At 38.7% G+C, this 20,773-nt stretch overlaps 1 protein-coding gene across 2 annotated transcripts in view; it reads left to right on the forward strand.

Annotated features, from left to right (window-relative positions):
* Nucleotides 1-7,388: 7,388 nt before the first annotated feature.
* Nucleotides 7,389-20,773, forward strand: part of macrod2 (mono-ADP ribosylhydrolase 2) — a 396,683-nt gene continuing 383,298 nt past the window's right edge. Inside the window, exons 1-3 of one of the 2 annotated variants that reach the window (XM_069690138.1) lie at nucleotides 7,389-7,630; nucleotides 11,225-11,326; nucleotides 13,284-13,379. In XM_069690138.1, coding sequence (XP_069546239.1) covers nucleotides 7,594-7,630; nucleotides 11,225-11,326; nucleotides 13,284-13,379 — 235 coding nt within the window. In that variant the 5' untranslated portion in view covers nucleotides 7,389-7,593. The remainder of the gene's footprint in view (nucleotides 7,631-11,224; nucleotides 11,327-13,283; nucleotides 13,380-20,773) is intronic. The other variant, XM_069690137.1, reaches the window with a different exon arrangement.

Here is a 20,773-nt window from a genome sequence, read left to right on the forward strand (position 1 = left end):
TCAGAAACATCAAAACTGATGTCAAGATAGATAATTGATTGACAGCAGGAAGAATATGTCAGTATTAATGAAGCAACTCCTCCCAGTCATATTAATTATCATATTCCTTGAGATTCTGGCCAAGGAGGAGGAGTGGCAGCAATCTTCCACTCAAGCTTATCAATTAACCCGAGACCTAAACTTAGTCGTAATTCATTTGAAAGTCTGACGCTTAGTTTCTCACACCCAAATTGGAAAACACAAAAAATTATTCTATTTGTTGTTGTTTATCACCCACCTGGTCCTTATTCAGAGTTTCTAACATAATTCTCTGACTTTTATCTGATTTAGTGTTGAGTTCAGATAAAGTGATGCTAGTAAGTGACTTTAGCATTCATGTTGCTGTAGACAATGACAGCCTCAGTTCTACATTCAGCTCATTTATAGACTCTATTGGCTTTTCTCAACATGTAAATAAACCCACTCACTGCTGTAACCACACCCTTGATCTTGTTCTGTCATATGGCATGAAAACTGAAAATGTAATCATATTCCCTTAAAACCCTCTTTTGTCAGACCACTTTTTAATAATATTTTAATTTACAATAATGGACTACACACAATGTGGGAATCAATTCCATTACAGTAGATGTTTGTCTGATAATGCTGTGTCCAAGTTTAAGGAAGCAATTATGTGTTTATCTTCTTCAATGCCATGTGCCAAAGCAGTGGAAGACAGCTACGTTGACTTTTATTCCCACACAGGTGGATTATCTTGTAGAAAGCACTGCAGCCTCCCTGCGAACAACTCTTGATAATGTTGCCCCTCTGAAAAAGAGAGTAATGAACCAGAGGAGGCGTCTCCTTGGTGCAATTCACAATTACACTCTGCTAAGGAGGCGACTAGAAAGCTGGAAAGGAAGTGGCGTTCCACTAATTTAGAAGAATTTCACCTGGCCTGGAAGGATTGTCTAATATTATATAAGAAAGGTCTTCGTAAGGTCAGAACTGTATATTATTCATCGTTAATAGAGGAAAACAAGAACAACTCCAGGTTTCTTTTCAGCACTGTAGCCAGGCTGACAAAGAGTCAAAGCTCTGTTGAGTCATCTATTCCTTCAGCTCTCAGCGGTAACGATTTCATCAACTTCTTCACTAATAAAATTGTTACCATTATGGAAAGAATTGGGCAGACCCTTCCTGCCACTGTCACTGATATGTTGCTAAGCACAGCAGCCCTGGAAGCAACCGTGGAACCAGATTTATACTTTGAACATTTCTCTCCTGTTGAGCTCTATGAGCTAACTGCAATTATTTCCTCCTCTGGATCATCTACCTGTCTCTTGGATCCCATCCCAACAAAACTCCTCAAGGAAGTCTTCCCTTTAATTAATACTTCCATATTAGATCAGATCAACCTATCTCTTTTAACCGGCTATGTACCACAGGCTTTTAAAGTGGCTGTAATTAAACCTTTACTTAAAAAGTGTACTCTGCATCCAGCTGTTATAGGAAACTACAAACCAATTTCTAACCTGACGTTTATTTCTAAAATCCTTGAAAAGGTTTTTGCAAATCAACTTGTGATCATTTACAAAAGAATGGCCTGTTTGAAGATTTTCAGTCATTCTTTCGAGTTCATCATAGCACAGAAACAGCTCTGGTGGAAGGTACTAACGATCTCCTAATAGCCACAGATAATGGACTCGTCTCTGTACTTGTTCTTCTGGACCTCAGTGCTGCTTTTGATACAACTGAGCACACAATTTTATTACAGAGATTGGAAGATTTTACGAGGATAAAAGGAACTGCATTAAACTGGTTCAAATCGTAGTTATCAGATTGATTTCAGTTTGTTCATATCAACAATGAGTCTTACAGACAAACACATACTTAGCTATAGAGTTCCACAAGGCTCAGTGTTAGAACCAATACTTTTCACTTTGTACATGCTTCCATTAGGAGATGTCATCAGGAAGCACTGATTAAACTTCCATTGTTATGCAGATGACACGCAGCTATATCTTTCTATAAAACCAGACGAAACAAATCAGTTAGTAAAACTTGAAGAATGTCTGAAAGACATAAAGGTCTGGATGACCAACAATTTCCTGCTTCTAAATTCAGACAAAATGGAAGTTATTGTACTTGGTCCTAAACACCTCAGAAACTCTTTCTCTAATCACTTAGTTACTCTGGATGATGTTGTCTTGGCCTCCAGCACCACTGTGAGGAACCTTGGAGTCATCTTTGATGAGGATTTGTCCTTTAGCTACCATATAAAGCAAGTCTCCAGGACTGCCTTTTTCCATCTACGTAATATTAATAAAATCAGGAAAATCCTTCCTCAGCGTGATGCAGAAAAGATAATTCATGCATTTGTTACTTTCATGCTGGATTATTGTAATTCCTTGTTATTAGGATGTCCAAATTACTCATTAAAAAGCCTGCCAAAATGCTACAGCAAGAGTACTGACGGGATTTAGCACGAGATATCATATTTCTAATGTTTTAGCTTCTCTTCATTGGCTTCCTGTTAAATCAAGAATATAATTAAAAATTCTCCTACTGACTTACAAAGCTCTTCATGACCATGACCAGGCTCCATGAAGAGCTTCCTGTTAAGAGGGAGTTTTTCCTTCTTTCTGTTGGAGGTTTTTCTCCCTTAAAGAGGAGTTTTCCCCTCCTAGCTTATGTGGGAATTGTTGAATTTTGGGTTTCTCTGTATAATGCTGTAAAGTTCTGCTGTAAGGACTTTAATGTGTTAATTGCCATGAAATAACCTGTGTTGTGATTTGGCGTGATATAGAATTGAATTGAATTGAATTGAATTGAATTGAATTGAATTGAATTGAATTGAATTGAATTGAATTGAATTGAATTAAATTGATGATCTTGTCCTGACACTTAATCTTGTATCAAATATTTTGCTCAAACATCTGATGAACATTGTCGATGCTCATTTGGATGAGTAATGCTGCATTAGGAGTATCTGCACAGCCAAAGGGTACATTATATTTTGATCTGTTTTAGAAGACTGAAATACAATAGCTTGAAGAGATTTCCACTTTTCTATTTCGTCTTGTGTTTAATAAAAAGAAGCAAAAAAGAAATCAGAATTCAAAACATCATAGACTAATTGTGATGGAATAAGGAAATACAGAGTAACAGACCAACTCTGTATGAGCAACATTATCCTGCAAAGAAAATCATTAACACAGAGGCTGTAAGAGTTTGGAACAACTTTCTGTATATGCTTTCAACATCCGAATATCTAGCTTCACTAAATCTATTCAAATTGAGTTCAGCCAGCGATCAAGAGGGAATTTGTGCTGCTTTGAGCAGGCATGCTTTAGTGTGAAGAGACATGCTGGAAGAGGGCTTTATTAAATAAAGTAAAATAAACAGAGGGAGTCGTTGCAACACATTTTGCCAAAGCTGGAACCCACAAAAATCCTGCAGGAAAAGAGCTCTCAGTGTGATGCTTGTTTAATCCAACCTCAAACCCACTCTGAGGATGTAGACTAAACAAAGTACCACTCAGTAAACCACTATATTCACATGAGAGTGCGACTCATGACAAATTGATCTTACAGTTGAATTCATCCTAAAAACAGCAGGTGCCGAAGACAGAAGTAAGAAATACTGAAGGAAATAAATTAATAAAACAGTTGACAAAACAACTGGAAAAACTGAATGAAATTAGAAGATTATAATATCTAACTCTGAGATACAAGACAGGAGCCACAGCCCTTTGTACTGCTGCACACAGGAAGATGTTTTATGACTAAAGCATTCTGCATTCAGGATCTCCCACAATGAAACATTTTTCAACATGTCACCATTTTCTGTTCTTCTCTTCAGACAGGCCAATAAACAGAATATGGTGAAAAAAGTTAATATTATTGTGTCAATAACATGGTGCAAGAGGCTGCAAAAAATTATAGCAAATGCTTTAAACACACTTTCATGCAAATATTTCCAGACTATTTATCCACCACACTGGAAGTACTGGATCAGCTGTTTGATTTTATAAGTTCCAGGAACTTTTGTTGGTCTATAATTACTTGCAACGTAAAATGCAACATCAAATTCTATTCAATGGCCCATTTCTAAATAAACCGCAGCACATAAGAAATTGTATTTGTTTAGTTTGTTTTGCAAAGTAGACTAAAACAACACACTGTTGGCAGATGGGTGTCAGATTAAGCCTATGCACAAATAATTTAGGCTCCACGAAGTTACTTCATGAACGTTTTTGGTTCTTTTTGATCAAATGGCAGCCTACTGCACACATCTGTGTCACAGATGAACATAATATATGATAGGACACAATGGATAATATGGGCAGACAAATATTTGATTGAGAAGGCTGGAAAAAAAAAACATCAATCCCAATCTATATGATGTTTTAATGTTCAGACAGCAGGCATTGATCACAGCACAAAACCCATTTTACCTCTAATGATGGTACATCAGGGATATACAAAAAAATGTGTCCACAAATTTAGATTAAAAAAAAAGGTGATATGGTGACATTTATGGGTATGGACTTTATGGACACACTCTATCAAACCTTATTTGAGGCTTTCAGTAAGAGGCATTTCTCCAGTTTATTGTTATTGGCAAGATATGAAATATTATGTAAACATTAAATAAATTAAGGCTTCTGCAAAAAGCCTCAGGGGCCACTCCAAATAGATGGCTTCAGCCCAGTTTTTCACCGGAGATCCCACTGATGTACAAGTATTTTGTCCACATGGAGAAACTGAGTTATGATTGTGAAATAACTAATTACTGTAAACAATCATGTGTTTCATTAATAGGCATTGACTGAGAACAGACATGATGACATAATCCCTTCAGAGAAAACAAATCAAATAGCCACTAAAAGCCCATCAAGGGCGTACAAATATTGACATAGGAACACGTATAAAAATGTTTGCATAATTATAAAAATAATAGCCTGTGGGTTCACTATAAGTGTGCATTTCTCTGTAGATAATTGCGTTATGTTGCTATTATCATATTGGGATATGAAAGACATACAATTTAAAGCCAAGAACAGATTAAAATGATGCAATGTTCTTGCTAGTGACTTGTAGGTACGGCCTCCGGCTTAATCTCCTTGTGCTGTAACCATGACAATAACAATAGCCTACGCAAACTTACACAAATAGATCCTCCTCTGTTTGGAGTGTACAGATTGCCCTGCAGAGTCAGCTATTCACGGAGGCCAATCAGCCAAGTTTTATCTTGTTGCTACTCAGCAGACATCCTGTTCTCTAAATTACACCTGTTGAACAATGACAGAACACCAATGATTAAATAATTACATACATAATTACATACAGTAAATAGTAGATAAAAACAAGGAAAAAAAACAGTAGAATACAGACAGACCAGTTTCATTGTTGGTTTGTCATTGGGGACTAGATTTTAAGAGCAAAGTGGCCATGATCGTGAATGAGCCCACTTTTTTTTTTTTTTTTAAACTACTTTAGCTGATTAGATCTCTCACCAGGTTAAAGCTGGGTAGAAATATGCTTGGAATGACGTGATATCACAAATACTAATAAAAAATACCAACAGGATAAATTGCTCCACCATGACTGATGCAACATGACTCACAGGGAAATGAAGGAGCTGTCAATAAAGCCATGATTGTGCATACCAACACAGCACTGGGAGTAGGTCTAATCAGTAAGTGAAAACACCTGTGAGTCAACTGTGGGTGTGAATGGGCTTTAATCTCATAACCATTCAAGCAAATTTCAATATACTGTAATACAATAATATGGTGATGAGTAGTTTTTAATTTGTCAAGTCTTCCTCAGCCTTCCTCAGGAAAGATATGGTGGTTTATTGCAAGGTCATAATAAAAGGTCAGAGTTACACACTTTAGATTTGGATTTGTTTTTTCTCAAATACACTACAGCACAGAGGAGGTTTGCACAGAGTCCTCTGGTTAAAGGCTTAAATCCCGCTCACTGCTGCTTAAAATGTTACAAGATTGACATCTAGTGGTTCCGTGTGAACAGTACCGCAAGGAAACTGCAATGGACACATGATTCAAATTTCATCTTTCACAGGGCAAAGGATACTTTAGTTTGATATTCACACTTTGCATCATGGGCTTTTTTTTTTTTTTTTTTTTAGGTTTTAAAAAGAACCGACACAGATATATTATTTTACTATTTTGTAAATCCAGAATAGGTAGGTAATTACGGGGACAATTGATAGATTTCTGTGGCAGATGTAAGAGGCGATTGCTTTGTTTTAATTTTCTACAAAAGCACAGCAGCTCAATGTTATAAAGATGTTTGATTTGACCAAATTAAACAGGAACATGTTTTCCATATATACTGTCAGCTTGTATTTATACAAACATTTTCCCTCAGTTGAGAGGGCTGGGTTGCATGTAAACTGGATATATTTCAGTAAAAATAAACCTCAATTTAAAAAATATGGACAGGGTTCAGAGTACACCTTGGATGGAATACATTTTCCACTCTCAGATAATGTCAGCAGTTTCAGGAGCAGATGGGTCTGGACCGGAGCAGGGAAAATACGACAGATGACAGACGGTGGTCTCTGGAACCAGCCTCTCACATATGACAGCCTGACTTTTACTGGTCTGATCTGGTCTACCCTGTGAGACTGTCCTCAGCCATGTGCAAGAGCAGGTTATCATGAATCTCTTGTCCATAAATAGTCATCATTAAAGTCACACAAAAAAAACATTTCTCAGATAGAAGTAGCCAAGATTTAATCAGAACTGTCTGTTTGTTGTTAAGATCTTCATCACACATGGTCAAAGTGAGGCAGGATTAGTTTCTCCATCTGGACGCTATTTTACCACGAGTGATAAAGGGAAAATTTTGTTGTTATGATCAGTCGAAAAGAGGTGCTATTACGAGCAACAACTCTTTCTTAAATAAAATTAAGTCCATTGTATTTTATTTTCAGGTTTTAATGACAGGAATATTCAAAGGAATGACATTTAAGTAGATTAATATGACTATTTTTCCAAAATAATATCAGCCTTACTACAGTTATAGATTTGCTTCCAACACTTGTCTCTATGGTAGGATCAAAATTTAACTCAAAATTGTGCAGAACACGCTGTCATATATTAATACAAATAAACCAATTAAAAACGTATTTCTTTTTAAAGAGACAGCGCTGTTTCTAGCATTGACTCCAAGTGGATTGGGCTCTGTGGAGGTTGCATCCCTTTCCACCCAGCCTTAGTAGTCCTACCGCCTCACTCACCAGGAGGAAGAACCGCCGGAAACAACCTACCTTGCCTCCACAGTGCGTCAACCTCATCTGATTGACGCATCAACTGGACCAATCGCGCGCCGTCTTCCTGGTTTTTTAACACCCAGTCAAAACCCCAGAATCCGTACACATAATTTACGGCGCCATCACGGTAGGTTGAGCCGCCTGAGGTCCATAGAAATTTGACAGCTTCACAGGTGAGACAATCGTGCAGAGGCTGTTTCACTTGAGCTTTCAGTTTTTTTTTTGTTTCCCGGAACTCTATTCACTGTGAGCCTGGGGTTGCCACAGTCAAAAAACAACCATTCGAAGTCTCATCATTCCGGCAGCATGAGCAAAAAGAAAAAGGACTGGAAGACTGAGAAAGGTAAGGCTTGTTTTGGAGGAGGGATGAGGCTATCATCATCATCATCATCATCATCTCCATGGCAGACCGCATGATTTCTAACCGTGGCAGAAGACTGACACGCACTCTTCCCGTCTTCTTTCCGACTATTCCCGCGCGGCGGCCGTGCAGATGTTTTCATGATGTTGCGCCTTTGTTGCGCCGCCGTAATATTTGATATTCGCAGCAGCACTCTTCACACTGTGCTCTCTGCCTGCTTATTAGCTTACATTTAAGGTGCCCCCCCCCTCTCCCTGTCCGTATTTACCTGTCGGAGTATCCTTCCTTCCACCTGTGTGATGCACCACCACCACCAGCTCACCGAGTCGCAAACACCCCCCCCCCCGTGCAACTAATTGTACCTGGATTCAACCAGGAGTCACCCTTCAGTGGAACAGACACAGTCCAATAGATTACGTGACTATCTTCCGTCTGTTGAAGTGAAAGCAGCGTGTTGACAAACTTGCTTTCGCTTTTGGTTTCGGAGACATGTGGCCGACGGGAAGGGGCACAAACTGTATTCCCTCACTTGTTATGTTCGCAGGTACAGTGAAGTGCTTGAAGTGGAGGAAAAAAAAACAAAACAACAACAACAAAAAAACGCACAAGGGCTTTGACTTTTCAAATTTCAAGGTACACCACAGAGTTAGATGTAGAAGTGCTGGCAGTACTGTGTACTGGGGTGCACGGCCCACTTTGAATACTGGCTGCAGCACAGGTGTAATTCATCTCATTAGAATAAGTGATGGCTGTTGAATGCCTGCCAGCTTGTTCTTTTATATTACTGAGTGAGCATTTAACAAAAAAAACCTGCAAACACCGAATGGAGCAGAGCCATCGTTAAAGGAAAAATGTGCCATGTTTTATGTGGATGTCCACTCAGTGTAGTCAATTGAAGCATTAAGTTCTTCAGTGTGCGCTATACCAAGAAAGCAGAGTTTTTCCTTCTGCTAACAGAGCTGTGCCAGCATTTCCTACATGTACCAGGATGCATTGCATGCGAGCATCTGATGCTTCTCTTTGGCAAGTGTCTCCCCTGTAGCACCCACTCAACAGAAAACCAATAAGTGGCCAGATGTTACTGTTTGCATTGCGCAAAAAGACAGAAGAGAGTGTGTCTGTTCATCAGGACACCACTAGTACTGATTATATACAGTAACTTTAGCATCTGTTGTAAATGCAAACAACAACATTTTGAGAAAAATGCTTGTCCAACATTTCCATGTATCATTTCCCTTCAGTTTTACTTGTATTGTGCCACATCACATAAAAAGTGGCACATTATATTTTTAAGTATATTTCTCACACCTGTAGGTCTCCCTTTTGACATGTCGAAATGTTGTTTGTTTGGTGTTTACAGTACTTGATAACAGAAATGATTCAATTGTAATCATCTACATGTCAAATTGTTTTAAATCATTTTCCATCTCTGACTGTGTGTTTTGCTCATTTAACAAATGAACCAAGAATTGTTGTTGTTGCAATCACTGTTAATTATTTGTGGCGAGTTCTCGATTTGGACGGTATCGTGTGTTTTATTTTTGATGCAAGTCAGTCATTGTCTTTGAATGTTTGGCAGTATTTTTGTATGGTTTTTAAAATTCTGCAGGTAGCTGCACAGGATGAACATCAAAGTAAATCACAGCTTCATATTCCGAACATATATCTCTCTAAATTCAAATTGATTTAAGAAAAGATCAAGGTATGTCACAATATGAAATAAATTGTGAATTTTTAATAGTTGTTTCTAAATAGTGGTTTGGCCCAGGGCTAGTCTGTAGGCTGGGTGAAATTGTAATATCTAGTAACACCAAAGATAAATTGTTGTAAGTCATGTTGACACCTGTGGTAGGTGCAGAATTGAACCAGACTATACTGAAGTTGGAGGACTGTGTGAAACTGTGAACTGTGTGAAACAAAATGAACAATATAAGGGAAAATCTGACAATCACAACTCGTTTTGTTTTGTTATCACTAGAATTTAGTTCAGGGATGTCTGCAGCATTACGGTGACTGGCCTTGCCATCCAGAACTCATCAAGTTAAGTAGGAAAATCAATTGAGGTCTATGGGTATCTCCATACAACATAAAGTACATTTAGAGCCAATCCTGCTCTCGTGGCAGCTAAGCTAAGCTTTGGGATTCTCCAAAGCCTAAAAGTTCAGCAGGGTGACGAAGCACTTTAGCGTTATTCAGAGAGCTTTGCTGTGTTCAACCTCAAAACTGCCTTTTTATTCATTCATGTAGAATAATAGCAGCTTTGGGACGAACACAAGTGGGCAAGAGGGAGAGAAAATACACCGGGGATGCAACACTGCAGTAATACCTCTAATGTACGTCTGACCTCCTGTTGGAGCTTGCCAAAAGATGACTGAAGGAACCTTGTATTTCTTACCAAAATATAATCAGCCCCTTACTGCCTTAATATCTTTAAAAAAAAAAAAAAATAGGACAGAGCTCCTATTATACAGGGTGTTGTTGCTTTTGTGTCATATCACATCCAGTTTATTGAAACTGCTTTACAGAGGGGGTGTTTTGAAGTCCGCGCTGCTCTACGTACACCGGGGTATTTATCTGGCAACGATTTCACGGTGAAGCACATCATTAGGATGAAGCTTATTTTGCAGAACAGCCCAGTGCCATCTGAAAAAACAATTGCAAGTCGATGCACTTTTGCAGTCAGTGGAGATGAATACAAGGACGTAATGCTGTGAGGATTAAAGAGTGATGCAGCAGTGCAGAGGTTAAGTAGCAGCTGTTTGATATCAGACAATAATATTTGAGTTTGATGTCAAACCAAACAAATTAATATCGCAGAAGCGTTTCACTTCCTGCACACTAATTAGGTAACTCGATGAGTGTAGGCAGTTGTGAGAAAATAAGTTCTCTGTGCAGAGTAGTTTGGATCACAAGTGCACAACAAGCAGTTGTTCATTGTGTGATTTCAAACAACTTGTTTATGTTGTTTACCAAACTTTTAAGTGACTTTGTGCAGAAGCAGAGGACAAAAAAACAGGAGTAGTTGAAGTGTGTTGGAGAAAGACTCGGAAATCCCACCAGCTCAAGTGATGCTCCTTCATTACTGATCCTACTCTTTGACCCTGCCAGCCAAAAGAAGGCTTAATTACATGAAGCAGGATGACATTATTCAGAATCACATTAGTAAGGATCACACTTTCATAAAGTAAATTTAGAAAGCCAGGCAGGGCTGGAGCAGAGCATGACTGATGATGATGGCCCCGCCAGCTTAGTGATGAAGGAGGATTCAACCAAACTTCAATGAGGGCAAGAGCTGTAACTATTGCTGGTGTGGATGGGGGTCAGTTAAAGTAAAAGGAGGGCACGGGGGGGACAGTTTAGTTCGACAGTAAGAAAAGAAATAGATTAGTCGGTTAACGGAGCTTGAAATGAAAGTGACACCTGTGCAGCTCTTACTGGACATGAATGTTGCAATCATTATTATGTGTCTGTGCCAGCATCATCCTTATTTCCCTCTTTTTTTTCTTTTCTTTCTATCTTCTATTCAATAGAACTAGCTTTGTTTTCTCTAAAATGTATGGTTGCTTTCCTCCACAGAGAGACTGCTCCGTCTCGATCGAGAGGAGAGGCGCAAGGAGTATCGTCGTCAAGATTTTATATCTCTGGACAACATCTCAACCTGGAGAGAGGAAAATAGATGTAAGAGAGATGGCTTATTGTTTTAGACGCTGAATGTTTTACAAGTTGGGTTATGATAAACTTATTATGACCACATTATGGTAAAGTTTACTCAGACCAGCAAGAAGGCAGAAGTGTTTTGTGTAAATAAAGCAGAGCTTTTTTTAAATGGGTAAGAGATTATTCTCTTATTTGCACCAGAAATGAAGCAGTGAACACAAAATGTTGGTAGAGTGTGAGAGGGCAGGATTATCCACCCATTTAGTTCAGCACAAGTACACAAATATCATACAGGAATTTAGTGGAATCTAATCATCCTTTTTTTTTTTTTTAATTAACTCAACAGAAATATTTAGGATCATTATAATTTCTTTATTTAACTTAAAATGTATGTTTTTTTTTTTTTTTTTTTTTACCATTTCAAAACTTATAATGATGATTTGTTCTGTCATTTTGAAATAATGAGTTGGAATGAATTTCTGAGTTTCACTCAACTCCCTAAATCTTTTAAACAAACAAAACAAGTAGACTTCCCCACAGGCCTTGTTTGGAAGTAAAAACAGATTAATCTTTTTTTGTAGTTTAAAGGAACAGACAGGATGGAAACTCGCTGCCTGTCTATAATGCATCTGTTAAATTAAATTTTGATTTGTTTCTTTTTATAATACTGGTAGCAGTCTTAACCATGATGCAGGTTTGTATTAAATTTATACTCCCTTTTAACCAATTAAATCTCTGGGAGCAAATTAATACTTCATCTTTGCAATGACTCTGACTCCACAGGGGCTGCAGCTGTAACCTCTACCTACAGTATATTTTCTTATTTTAATGAGTTCAAACTTTAAGATAGACTTTATACTGCAAGCCAACTTGGTTATGTTAAAATGCTTGTTGAAGTTCTAAGAGATACCAAATGATTTCTGTGAATTTGTGAATTCAAGTCAAATAAGGTGACAGCTGACCATTTTGATAAAGCGTGAATAGATTTGCCAGTTCAAACAATAACCGAAGTAGCTGAATAAATCACACACACACTAGGACAAGGGTTCACACTACATACTATGTTTGATCAAGATAACATGAGGTGTTAGCACAAATTGTATTTTTATTTACCACAACAAAGTTTTAAGGTTATTCATCTGCCCCACGAGTTATATTTGACAGTTTATAGCAAAACTACATGTGAAATTCTGTGTCGTTAGGCAAAAAGAACATTACTTAACAGCATGTCAAGTCATTTCATTGTCAAAGGAATTCAAAACAAGCCCGCTCTTGCTTCTAAAAATGCTATTTAAAATTATTCTTAAGATAAAACAAAAACTGATATTTTTTATATTCCCTGGCTCGCTAAAGATAAACAGTATCAAGGACATTAGTTAGATTAGACAGGTTTACTGTAACTCAGGGGACCTACAGTCTAATTTTAGGTTGATGAAATAAAAATTAACATTTACCACAAAAACACATTTCTGAAACAGTTGTTGTTTGTAAAAATATACAGAAAGACTGCACATACTGTATATGCTGTATTTGCCCATATGCAGCTACTTGGATAGAACCTATAGTGTTATTCTGAGGCTACAACTAGGTTATTGTGTATTTGATTAATATGAACTTTTAGAAAAATATTCAATTAGTGACTTTTTCTTAAATTTGTTTTTGTAATGCATATAACAGAATTTTGATGATTGACTTTCAATTACAGGATTCAAAAGAAATATGCTTTGAATGATAAATTTTTTTAAGAACAGCTTAAAGCTTGTGTATCCAAATCTGAATTAATGACTTGGGTTGTTATAAAGGAGGGCATGTATAAAAACAAAAAGTCTTACTTTAGTTCCATAAATCCAAAAAGTAACTCCTGCGTTTCATCGGCAAGTATACCCCTCAAAGTATTGAAGAATATAAAAAACAAATAACGTGACATTGCTGTATTTTCATGTTCTTCAAATAATGCAAAACATTGTCTATATTTCAGCCAATGACGAAGAAGGTGGCGGAGGGCTGAGTGATAAAGTGTCTCTCTACAAAGGAGACATTACTGTGTTGGAGTTGGACGCCATCGTCAATGCCGGTAGGCACTCTGATCTTTTTGCACTGTTTGGTGGTGTTTGATGCTTGAGGACAGCTCAGCTCTTAGACTGTCCTTGGCTGCCCCCTGCTGTTAAGATTCAGGAAGTACTTGTTCTTGAAGCATTGCACAAGTGCCGAGTATGACGGAGACAAATGTTAAACTGGACATCTGCTGTCATTGATGTGACCTCCCTCTGGCTGATATACATCACTGTTTAGATTGAAATTCCAGCTCTTTGTCCAACCTCGAGTCAGTGAAACATGAGCTTCATCACCAAATTGCTCTTGATGTGGTTACTCTTGTTTGTAATTAATGTGTTGTGTTTGCCTCAGTGTTTATTAAGCGCTGCTGTTGGGTAAAACTTGGAACAGATCTGTTATTGTGAGTAAAAGCGAGGATGGCGAAGCAGACAGGGTTAGCAGGAACGCTTTTTTTTTTTTCCAGGGTTGCACCACTGTTATGTAATTTTCTGCAGTGTGCTCACAACCTACACGCACAGTTCGAGGTGCTAAAGGATTGCTTTACCTGTTGCTTCTACAGCTGATCAAGAGGAACATTTTGCAGCTATAAAGATTACGTTGGCACAGCATGACTGTGAGGCAGCAGTATATTAACATGGTCTAAACTCACTTCCTGCAGGTTTGCTTTCGTACTTTTCCTTCCTCATGCGGTATTTGCGAACACATTTGCGCATTACAGTCTAGTAAGCAGTGTGAGTCTTCTGTGAAATGAATGCTCTATAATTTATGCAAAATTAATAGATGTGAAAAACAGACTGCTCAGTTGGTTAAGTCTAATGAATTTAATCTATTATGTAAATATCAATCCTGATGAGGATCAGGTAACATGGCATCCTGAATCATCAGCATCACGTAAAGACAAAAGACGGCACACCTGACACACACCTGTAATGACAGTTGTCCGGCTTTATCAACATGTTGACCTTTACAAATGGAACACCTTAGTGGTTATTTATGCAATTCAAGCAGTTTGTTGTTGTTGTAGTACCTGCCACACGTCTGAAGTGCAATGCTGTCTGCTATTTAAATATAAACTCTATATAGATTGAAGTAGGAGCACATACTATTGTTGTAGTATGTACTCCTATATAGGCAGTGTGAATCCCTCTTTTACCCCGTTTTATTACAGTCCTGTTTTAAAGTCTGCGTCCTTTAAACATCCTACAAAATGAAGGTTAATGTGGGGGATAAAGTGAGCAGTGTCTCTCTGGCATATGAGAATGAATATACTGTTCAGGAGGGAACATTGCAGGTTTTTGTTTGAAACTGTTGAATGCTATTGTAGCACGGACAAGCACTTTACTTCATCAGTTAATGCTGCCAAACGCCCGGGCTCTGATTGAGCTACATGTTGGCCGGGAGGCAATTTGTTCTGTTTAGCAGGCTGTCAGCGGGGCTGAAAGGTTGAAGGAATTGCTGAAGCATTTTCAAATTTTTAGAAGGTCTCAACATTTGGCCCTGTGCTACTCTATTCATACTGCCAGACCAGTTGTCTTTGTACAGGTGGTGGGACTGATAAGAACATATAGTGGTGGACTTTGCTGTCCTGTTTTGTTTACTCACCGTGTCAGCTCTGCACAGTCGTATGTTGTGAATGTACATTTTAATGTGAATATAATGTTCCAGGCCATGTTTTTTGTCACTGGACACAAAAGAATCTGCAGTACGGCATTATCTTATATGAATAGTGCGTACAAACTATTTATTGGTTAAATAGGGTCTCGTGGCTGTAGTGGCTGTTGTCCAAATCTTAGTGAGTAACACAATTCTGAGCAAACATTGCGGATGTTGGGCAATGCACATTGATAAGATCTTTGGATAGCTTGTTCAACTTCTTGCCTTTCATCTATTCACTGCCTCCAATCTCTTGCCTGCAGTACTTCCATTTTCTCATGCTGTTTTTCATTGAGGCTTGGCACCAGCAGACTGCTGTGTATGAACTATGGGACTTTTTGAACACTGTGAAAGTATTAGTGGAAAGCTTGATAAGCTGTCGGAAAGTCTTTTTCTCGGGAGTCAAACATGAAGTGCAGAAATGGTCATTGTGCAAACCCTAGGTCAATTTGAAGGAAAATATCTCCCCTTCTTCACATATTTTGTCGAGTTACTATATTTATTATGCCCGTCTTGTGCTCAGTTCATATTAACTGAATTATCACTCCAGAAACACGTTGTTTGTATAACACTGGACTCTCCTACCTGCTGCCTGAGTGAGGTCAGTTTGGTCTTGTAGATGATATATTGATATGATTACACTGGGCTGCAATGCGAGATGAAATATTTACATTTTTGGAAAGTATGCATTATGACAGCTTGTTATTTATTATGGCACTTCTTACATGTTTCTTTCATATATTTAAGACTGCATCAGCATTATGTTCTCCAAGTGCATCAACTGTAGCTCACTGACATAAACAGTGACATCAATGTGTCCGATTTTCAGGAAGTAAGAATCACTACAGCGTGAGTAGTTTGTCTGAAGCTGGAAGTTTTTAATCTCAGTGTAACATTTTGAATGCATTTTATGTGCCCAATACACTGAGCGTTTGTGCAAAAAGGTTTTGTCATGACAGCAGTAATGTGTGGGTTGTAAAGGAGAAATGTCCAGCTTGGCTCTGCTGTTATGGTTTCTGCCTATAGCTTTAAGAGGGTGTCAAGTTGCTTTATGTCCTCCATTAAAATTTAATTATTGGGCTCATTGAGTTTTTAATTCTTCCTTAATTCTGTTTGGCTGGAGGTTGCATGGGATGTGCTCAAACTGTCACCTGGATGAGAGCCTGGAGAGAACAGGACAGGAGGGGCCGTGGTGCCGATCGGTGAAGTGCAGGTTGAGAAAGCAGGATGGCCGTATCGTGACAAGGTCGCTTGGGCTGCATCATCCAGTCCCAGCAGATGGCCCAACTGAGCCTCATTTTATAGAATGAGCCTACAATGGTCTGCATAAAATGCTGTTAGAGCCATACTCGTGCTTCTAGTAACCTCTTCCTTCTGTTTTTAAATGGTGACAATGACAGGGAGGCACACTGACATGGATCAAATTATTGACACTCTTGGGACTTATCTTCTCTGACATAAATTGAAAATGACAAAAGTAATTGGCATCCAGTATCTCCATTCCATTTTTGAATGAACACTTTGCTTTGAATTTCCATGTGAAAATTATTTAAAAAATTGCAAGAAATGAAAATGGCATTTACAAAAATATTGGAGCCTAAAATGTAATATTCAGATTCTTTGCTTTGTTTTGGGTCATTATCCTTTTGGAGAAGGCATGACCTGTTACCGAGTCAGAGCTCTCTGTCACTGGGCCGTATGTTTGCTGCCAGGATGCCTTGATAATCTTCCTTTTTATTGGGACCTTCACAGATTCTTCATTCTGGCGCCGGGGGCCAGATTCAAGCAGAACATGAGAGTGTTTTACAGTGGGGGTGGATTTCTTTTCTTCAAAAGCCCAATATTTTCTTTTGTGAACATTTAAGCTTATAATTTTGTTTCATCTGTCTGAAGGACACATTTTCTCAGACCCATTGTGGCTTGTCAACATGCATTTAGATTATTATTATTTTTTTTTAAATGTTCTTCCATGGAGCCCACTTTAATTCAGAAATCATTGTACGGTGTAACATGACACCTTTATATGATTTTGGAGGTCAGCTAGTACGTGTTTTTAAAGTTTTCAAATGAACTAGGATTTGGCCATGGTCCATGGACCTTAAACTTTTTCTTAAAGATGATTTTGTTGTTTACCTTGACCATGCTGGCAAGTATTTTCTTCTCATCTCCTCAAACTCTTTTCTTTTTTTTTCTCTTGCACATGTTCAAGGTCATGTTGGTGTGCGCAGTAAAAGAGTACAGTGATTACTGTTCTTCATTTAGGTAGGCTGAATGACTAATTATTGGACCGAAGACTACTGTGATATTAATTGAGGAAAAAGGTCTGCTTCATATATCACTACAATTCATTTGCAGTATTCATCACCACTTTTAGAGGGGTTTAGAAGCTGTTTGTGGAATAAGCAAAAATTCAACTCTTTCACAGCTTTATTTGTTTTATTTTCTGACAAACCAAAGGCATGCAGATATGCATGACAAAAAAAAGCTTTTAATTTAGACTCTTCACGGAGAATCAAGATGTCTTTCAATGAGATATGGGTACAGATACCAACACTTTCAGCCATGTATTACATACTTCCCAAAATCTGGATCTCGTTTTTTACTCTGCATATTTTCTAGATTACATCCTAACAGTGCAAATTCTTTCGTCCTTTGTTTTGAGTCCATAAGTATAAAAGACTTCCTGCCCACATTTTCATAACGGGCATTTTTCTCCTTTTTATAATAGCTGGAGTATGTTAAGTAAGTCACCAACAATACTGCCATTTACTGTCATTTTGATAAAACCCTGCAATTTCTCTGAATGCAATTCATCCACTCTAGCAGACCATGTCTTTGGCATATATAGGCTATTTCGATTGGTACCGGACAATGACAGATGAAGAGAAGAGACCATCACAGTTAATCAAGGCATCTTTCAATGAAATTTAGAGGGTTCACTAAAAGTTGAAAGGATGCTCAAATTAGGTTTTAAAATTATTATATATCATTGCTGTTGCTTTTACATGGCAAACAGAAGATAATGTCTTCCATTTTTTTCTCCTTGTCTTTTTGCATGGAGTTCATGTGAGTGTCACCATCCCTCACAGATCAGGGTGAGGTTGTGGAGATAGCAGTGTGAAGTGGAGAGGACAACTCTTATCGTGATGACTGTGGTAATTATGCGCAGGGTTTGATGCCTCATCCATTATCTGTTGTAAACCTTTCCCATCTTTCTGTATTAGATCATTTTTACCGAAGCCAATTTAGTGTGCCCAAGGAATCTGGTTATGAATGCTATAAAGAACCCACAGAGGCTGAGATGAGATCAAGAAATTAATTTGGTATTCGGTGGTATGGGCCCACAGTCATCACAGGCTTGATGAGCAGTGACCCTCGGAGGGCAGAATGCCATGATCCAGCTGAGATTACCTTTTGTATTTTATTAGATATGCAGTCGATTCAAACAGTGTTTGCCTGCGAGGTTGTTTGGCACAAAGGCAGCATTGTTTTACTTTCATGGTCTTTCATATATAATGTATAGAACAGAATCCTACATGTCAATGTACCATGTCTGGTCAATACTGAATAGAAGACAATGTTATTATGTGGTCAAAGCAGGATAACGTGGAGCTGCAGCGGTTTATTTAAACCAGTAGTGTGAAACCAGAATATGACATGGATGTTTAGGTCAAATTTGGACGAAAAACACAAGCAAAATGAAAAACAGTGAAATTTGCTAAATTGGATTCACCTGACATTATTTATGTGTTTTGAAAAACAAGAACTACAGCTGAGTTTTTGTAGGTTGAGAAAAGTCCACAGTGGTTCAAGTTCATCTTTCCTCACTTATTGAAAACCTCCATAATTGTGGCAGCACAGCAACAGTGCAAGATAATGGTGTGTGTAATGTCCAGAGAATATTATGTGCTTCTCTGAGTCACAAGCCTTAATGGAGAGCACTGCCTTATTTATTAGGGAATGACTCTCTGAGTGCTTTGATAATATTTTAGCCTGCATAGCAGAAGGCTTTCCAGAATGAGAAGTAGATGTGGCATTTTTATTCTCTTGCTCCGGGTCTATAGACAGTCTCTAAAATGACAAGACTTTTCATTGTTGCTCCTCCCATCTTCACGGTGCTTTTAGAGGCATGGTTGTAATGTGCTGTATGATGACATATTCTCTTTTTCCACTATATGAAATGGATTTGCTATACAAACCCTTATTTTATTGTATCTGTCAAAAATGTTGCTGGGACTATGTTACTGTTATGGGATGGGGGAATTTTATTCCTTTCCAATAAGCCCATGCTGACTAAAATCTGACTGTGGCATGACAGATCAAACAGTGGTGTCACATTTACAATTCACTTTTTACTTTTCCATTCTTTCCGTTCCAAAGTGAATGACGAAGCCTTTGGCATCTGGTTTTGCTTCCTACTGTTAAGGGATCTTGTCAGTGTCGACTCTTCATTAGATTTTCTGTCAGGCCATGGATGTGCTGCACAACACTCCCAGCCCCCGGAGAGAGAGGCTCGATGGGCCTATCTGTCTCTCTGCAGATTCACACCGTGTGCTGTAACCTCCCTGAGTGATGCAGCCATGCTCCCAGCAATATTGCTGCAATTCAGGGCCTCTCACTCCCTCTTTGTTCTTTATTTTACTCCGCTGTCAGTTTTATACATGCAAGTGCACGCACACACACGCATACACACATAGCCATCTTTCAATCACCACAAAGGACTTTACATTGCCTTACATTCAATTTCCTGACTTGTACCTCAACCCAAACCATAATCACTACCACTAATCTTTACCCTTACCTAAAGTCATAATAAAATGTAATGACTTCTGTTATGGGGACTCGCTTAAGGGAGGCCATTTCTCTCTGAGTAAACACATTAATGCTCCCACAACAACCACACACGCAAAGTACATTTGGAGCCATGGCAGAGGACTGGTAACTTCTTGAACAAACTTGTGATTGTTGCACTGTCACACGAAGAATGAAAACCAATGCCCCTGGCTGAGAGAACTTGCTGCTCTGATGAACAGCGAAATGACTCCAGTGAGTGGGTTGCATTGGGCCCTGCACTAAAAGGTCCAGTTAATCGTATCACCTGTGAGAGAAGTTCAGCACAAGGACAGGGTTTTCCCTGCCATCACTTTGTACATGTGAGCTGAGGTGACAAACCAGCTGGCGAGCTTCCCCTTATTCCGGTTTCAGCTTGATTTCTCCCTGACCTGTATCCAGTGAGCAGCCCTGCCTCTGGGTTTGGTCAATATCAAAGTTGTTTACCTAATCTCTGTGTGCTAACATGGCCAAATAGAAATAATTTTTCATGAGGTTTCCCTAATGGGAAGTAATCATGGGAATCTGGGCTGTCAGTGAGTGTCCGTCTGGCACTTAGAGAATTGTCTGCAATTGCTTGGACTGCTAATGGTCTATGACCGTATTGAGTGTTTGAGAGAACGAGCCTGCGCTTCTCTCCCAGTCATGCAGTGTGTGACCCAGCCCACATCCTCTCCCTCTCCAACACTAATACACACTTGAAAACATGGATCACTCTCACACACACACAAAGTGAAGGCCCTGAAACCGAGTCTGTGTCTTTAGAGACAGTTGCCAGTGTTCATGAAGAGACCTGTCATTCAGGTCAGGTCCTCACTTGTCTCCCCAATGGACAGACAACTTAAGTCATTGTTGTCAAGGTCAGTACGTCGCTGTTTGCATCCCTGTTTTTCTTCCTGGCCCCTTGCGTCTGTTTCACTGGCCCCTCCC

This window comes from Brachyistius frenatus, unplaced genomic scaffold (genome assembly GCF_029030835.1).
Source record: "Brachyistius frenatus isolate BFR_SWC_R1_liver_20210118 unplaced genomic scaffold, ASM2903083v1 Contig_8, whole genome shotgun sequence".
Classification (NCBI taxonomy): domain Eukaryota; kingdom Metazoa; phylum Chordata; class Actinopteri; family Embiotocidae; genus Brachyistius; species Brachyistius frenatus.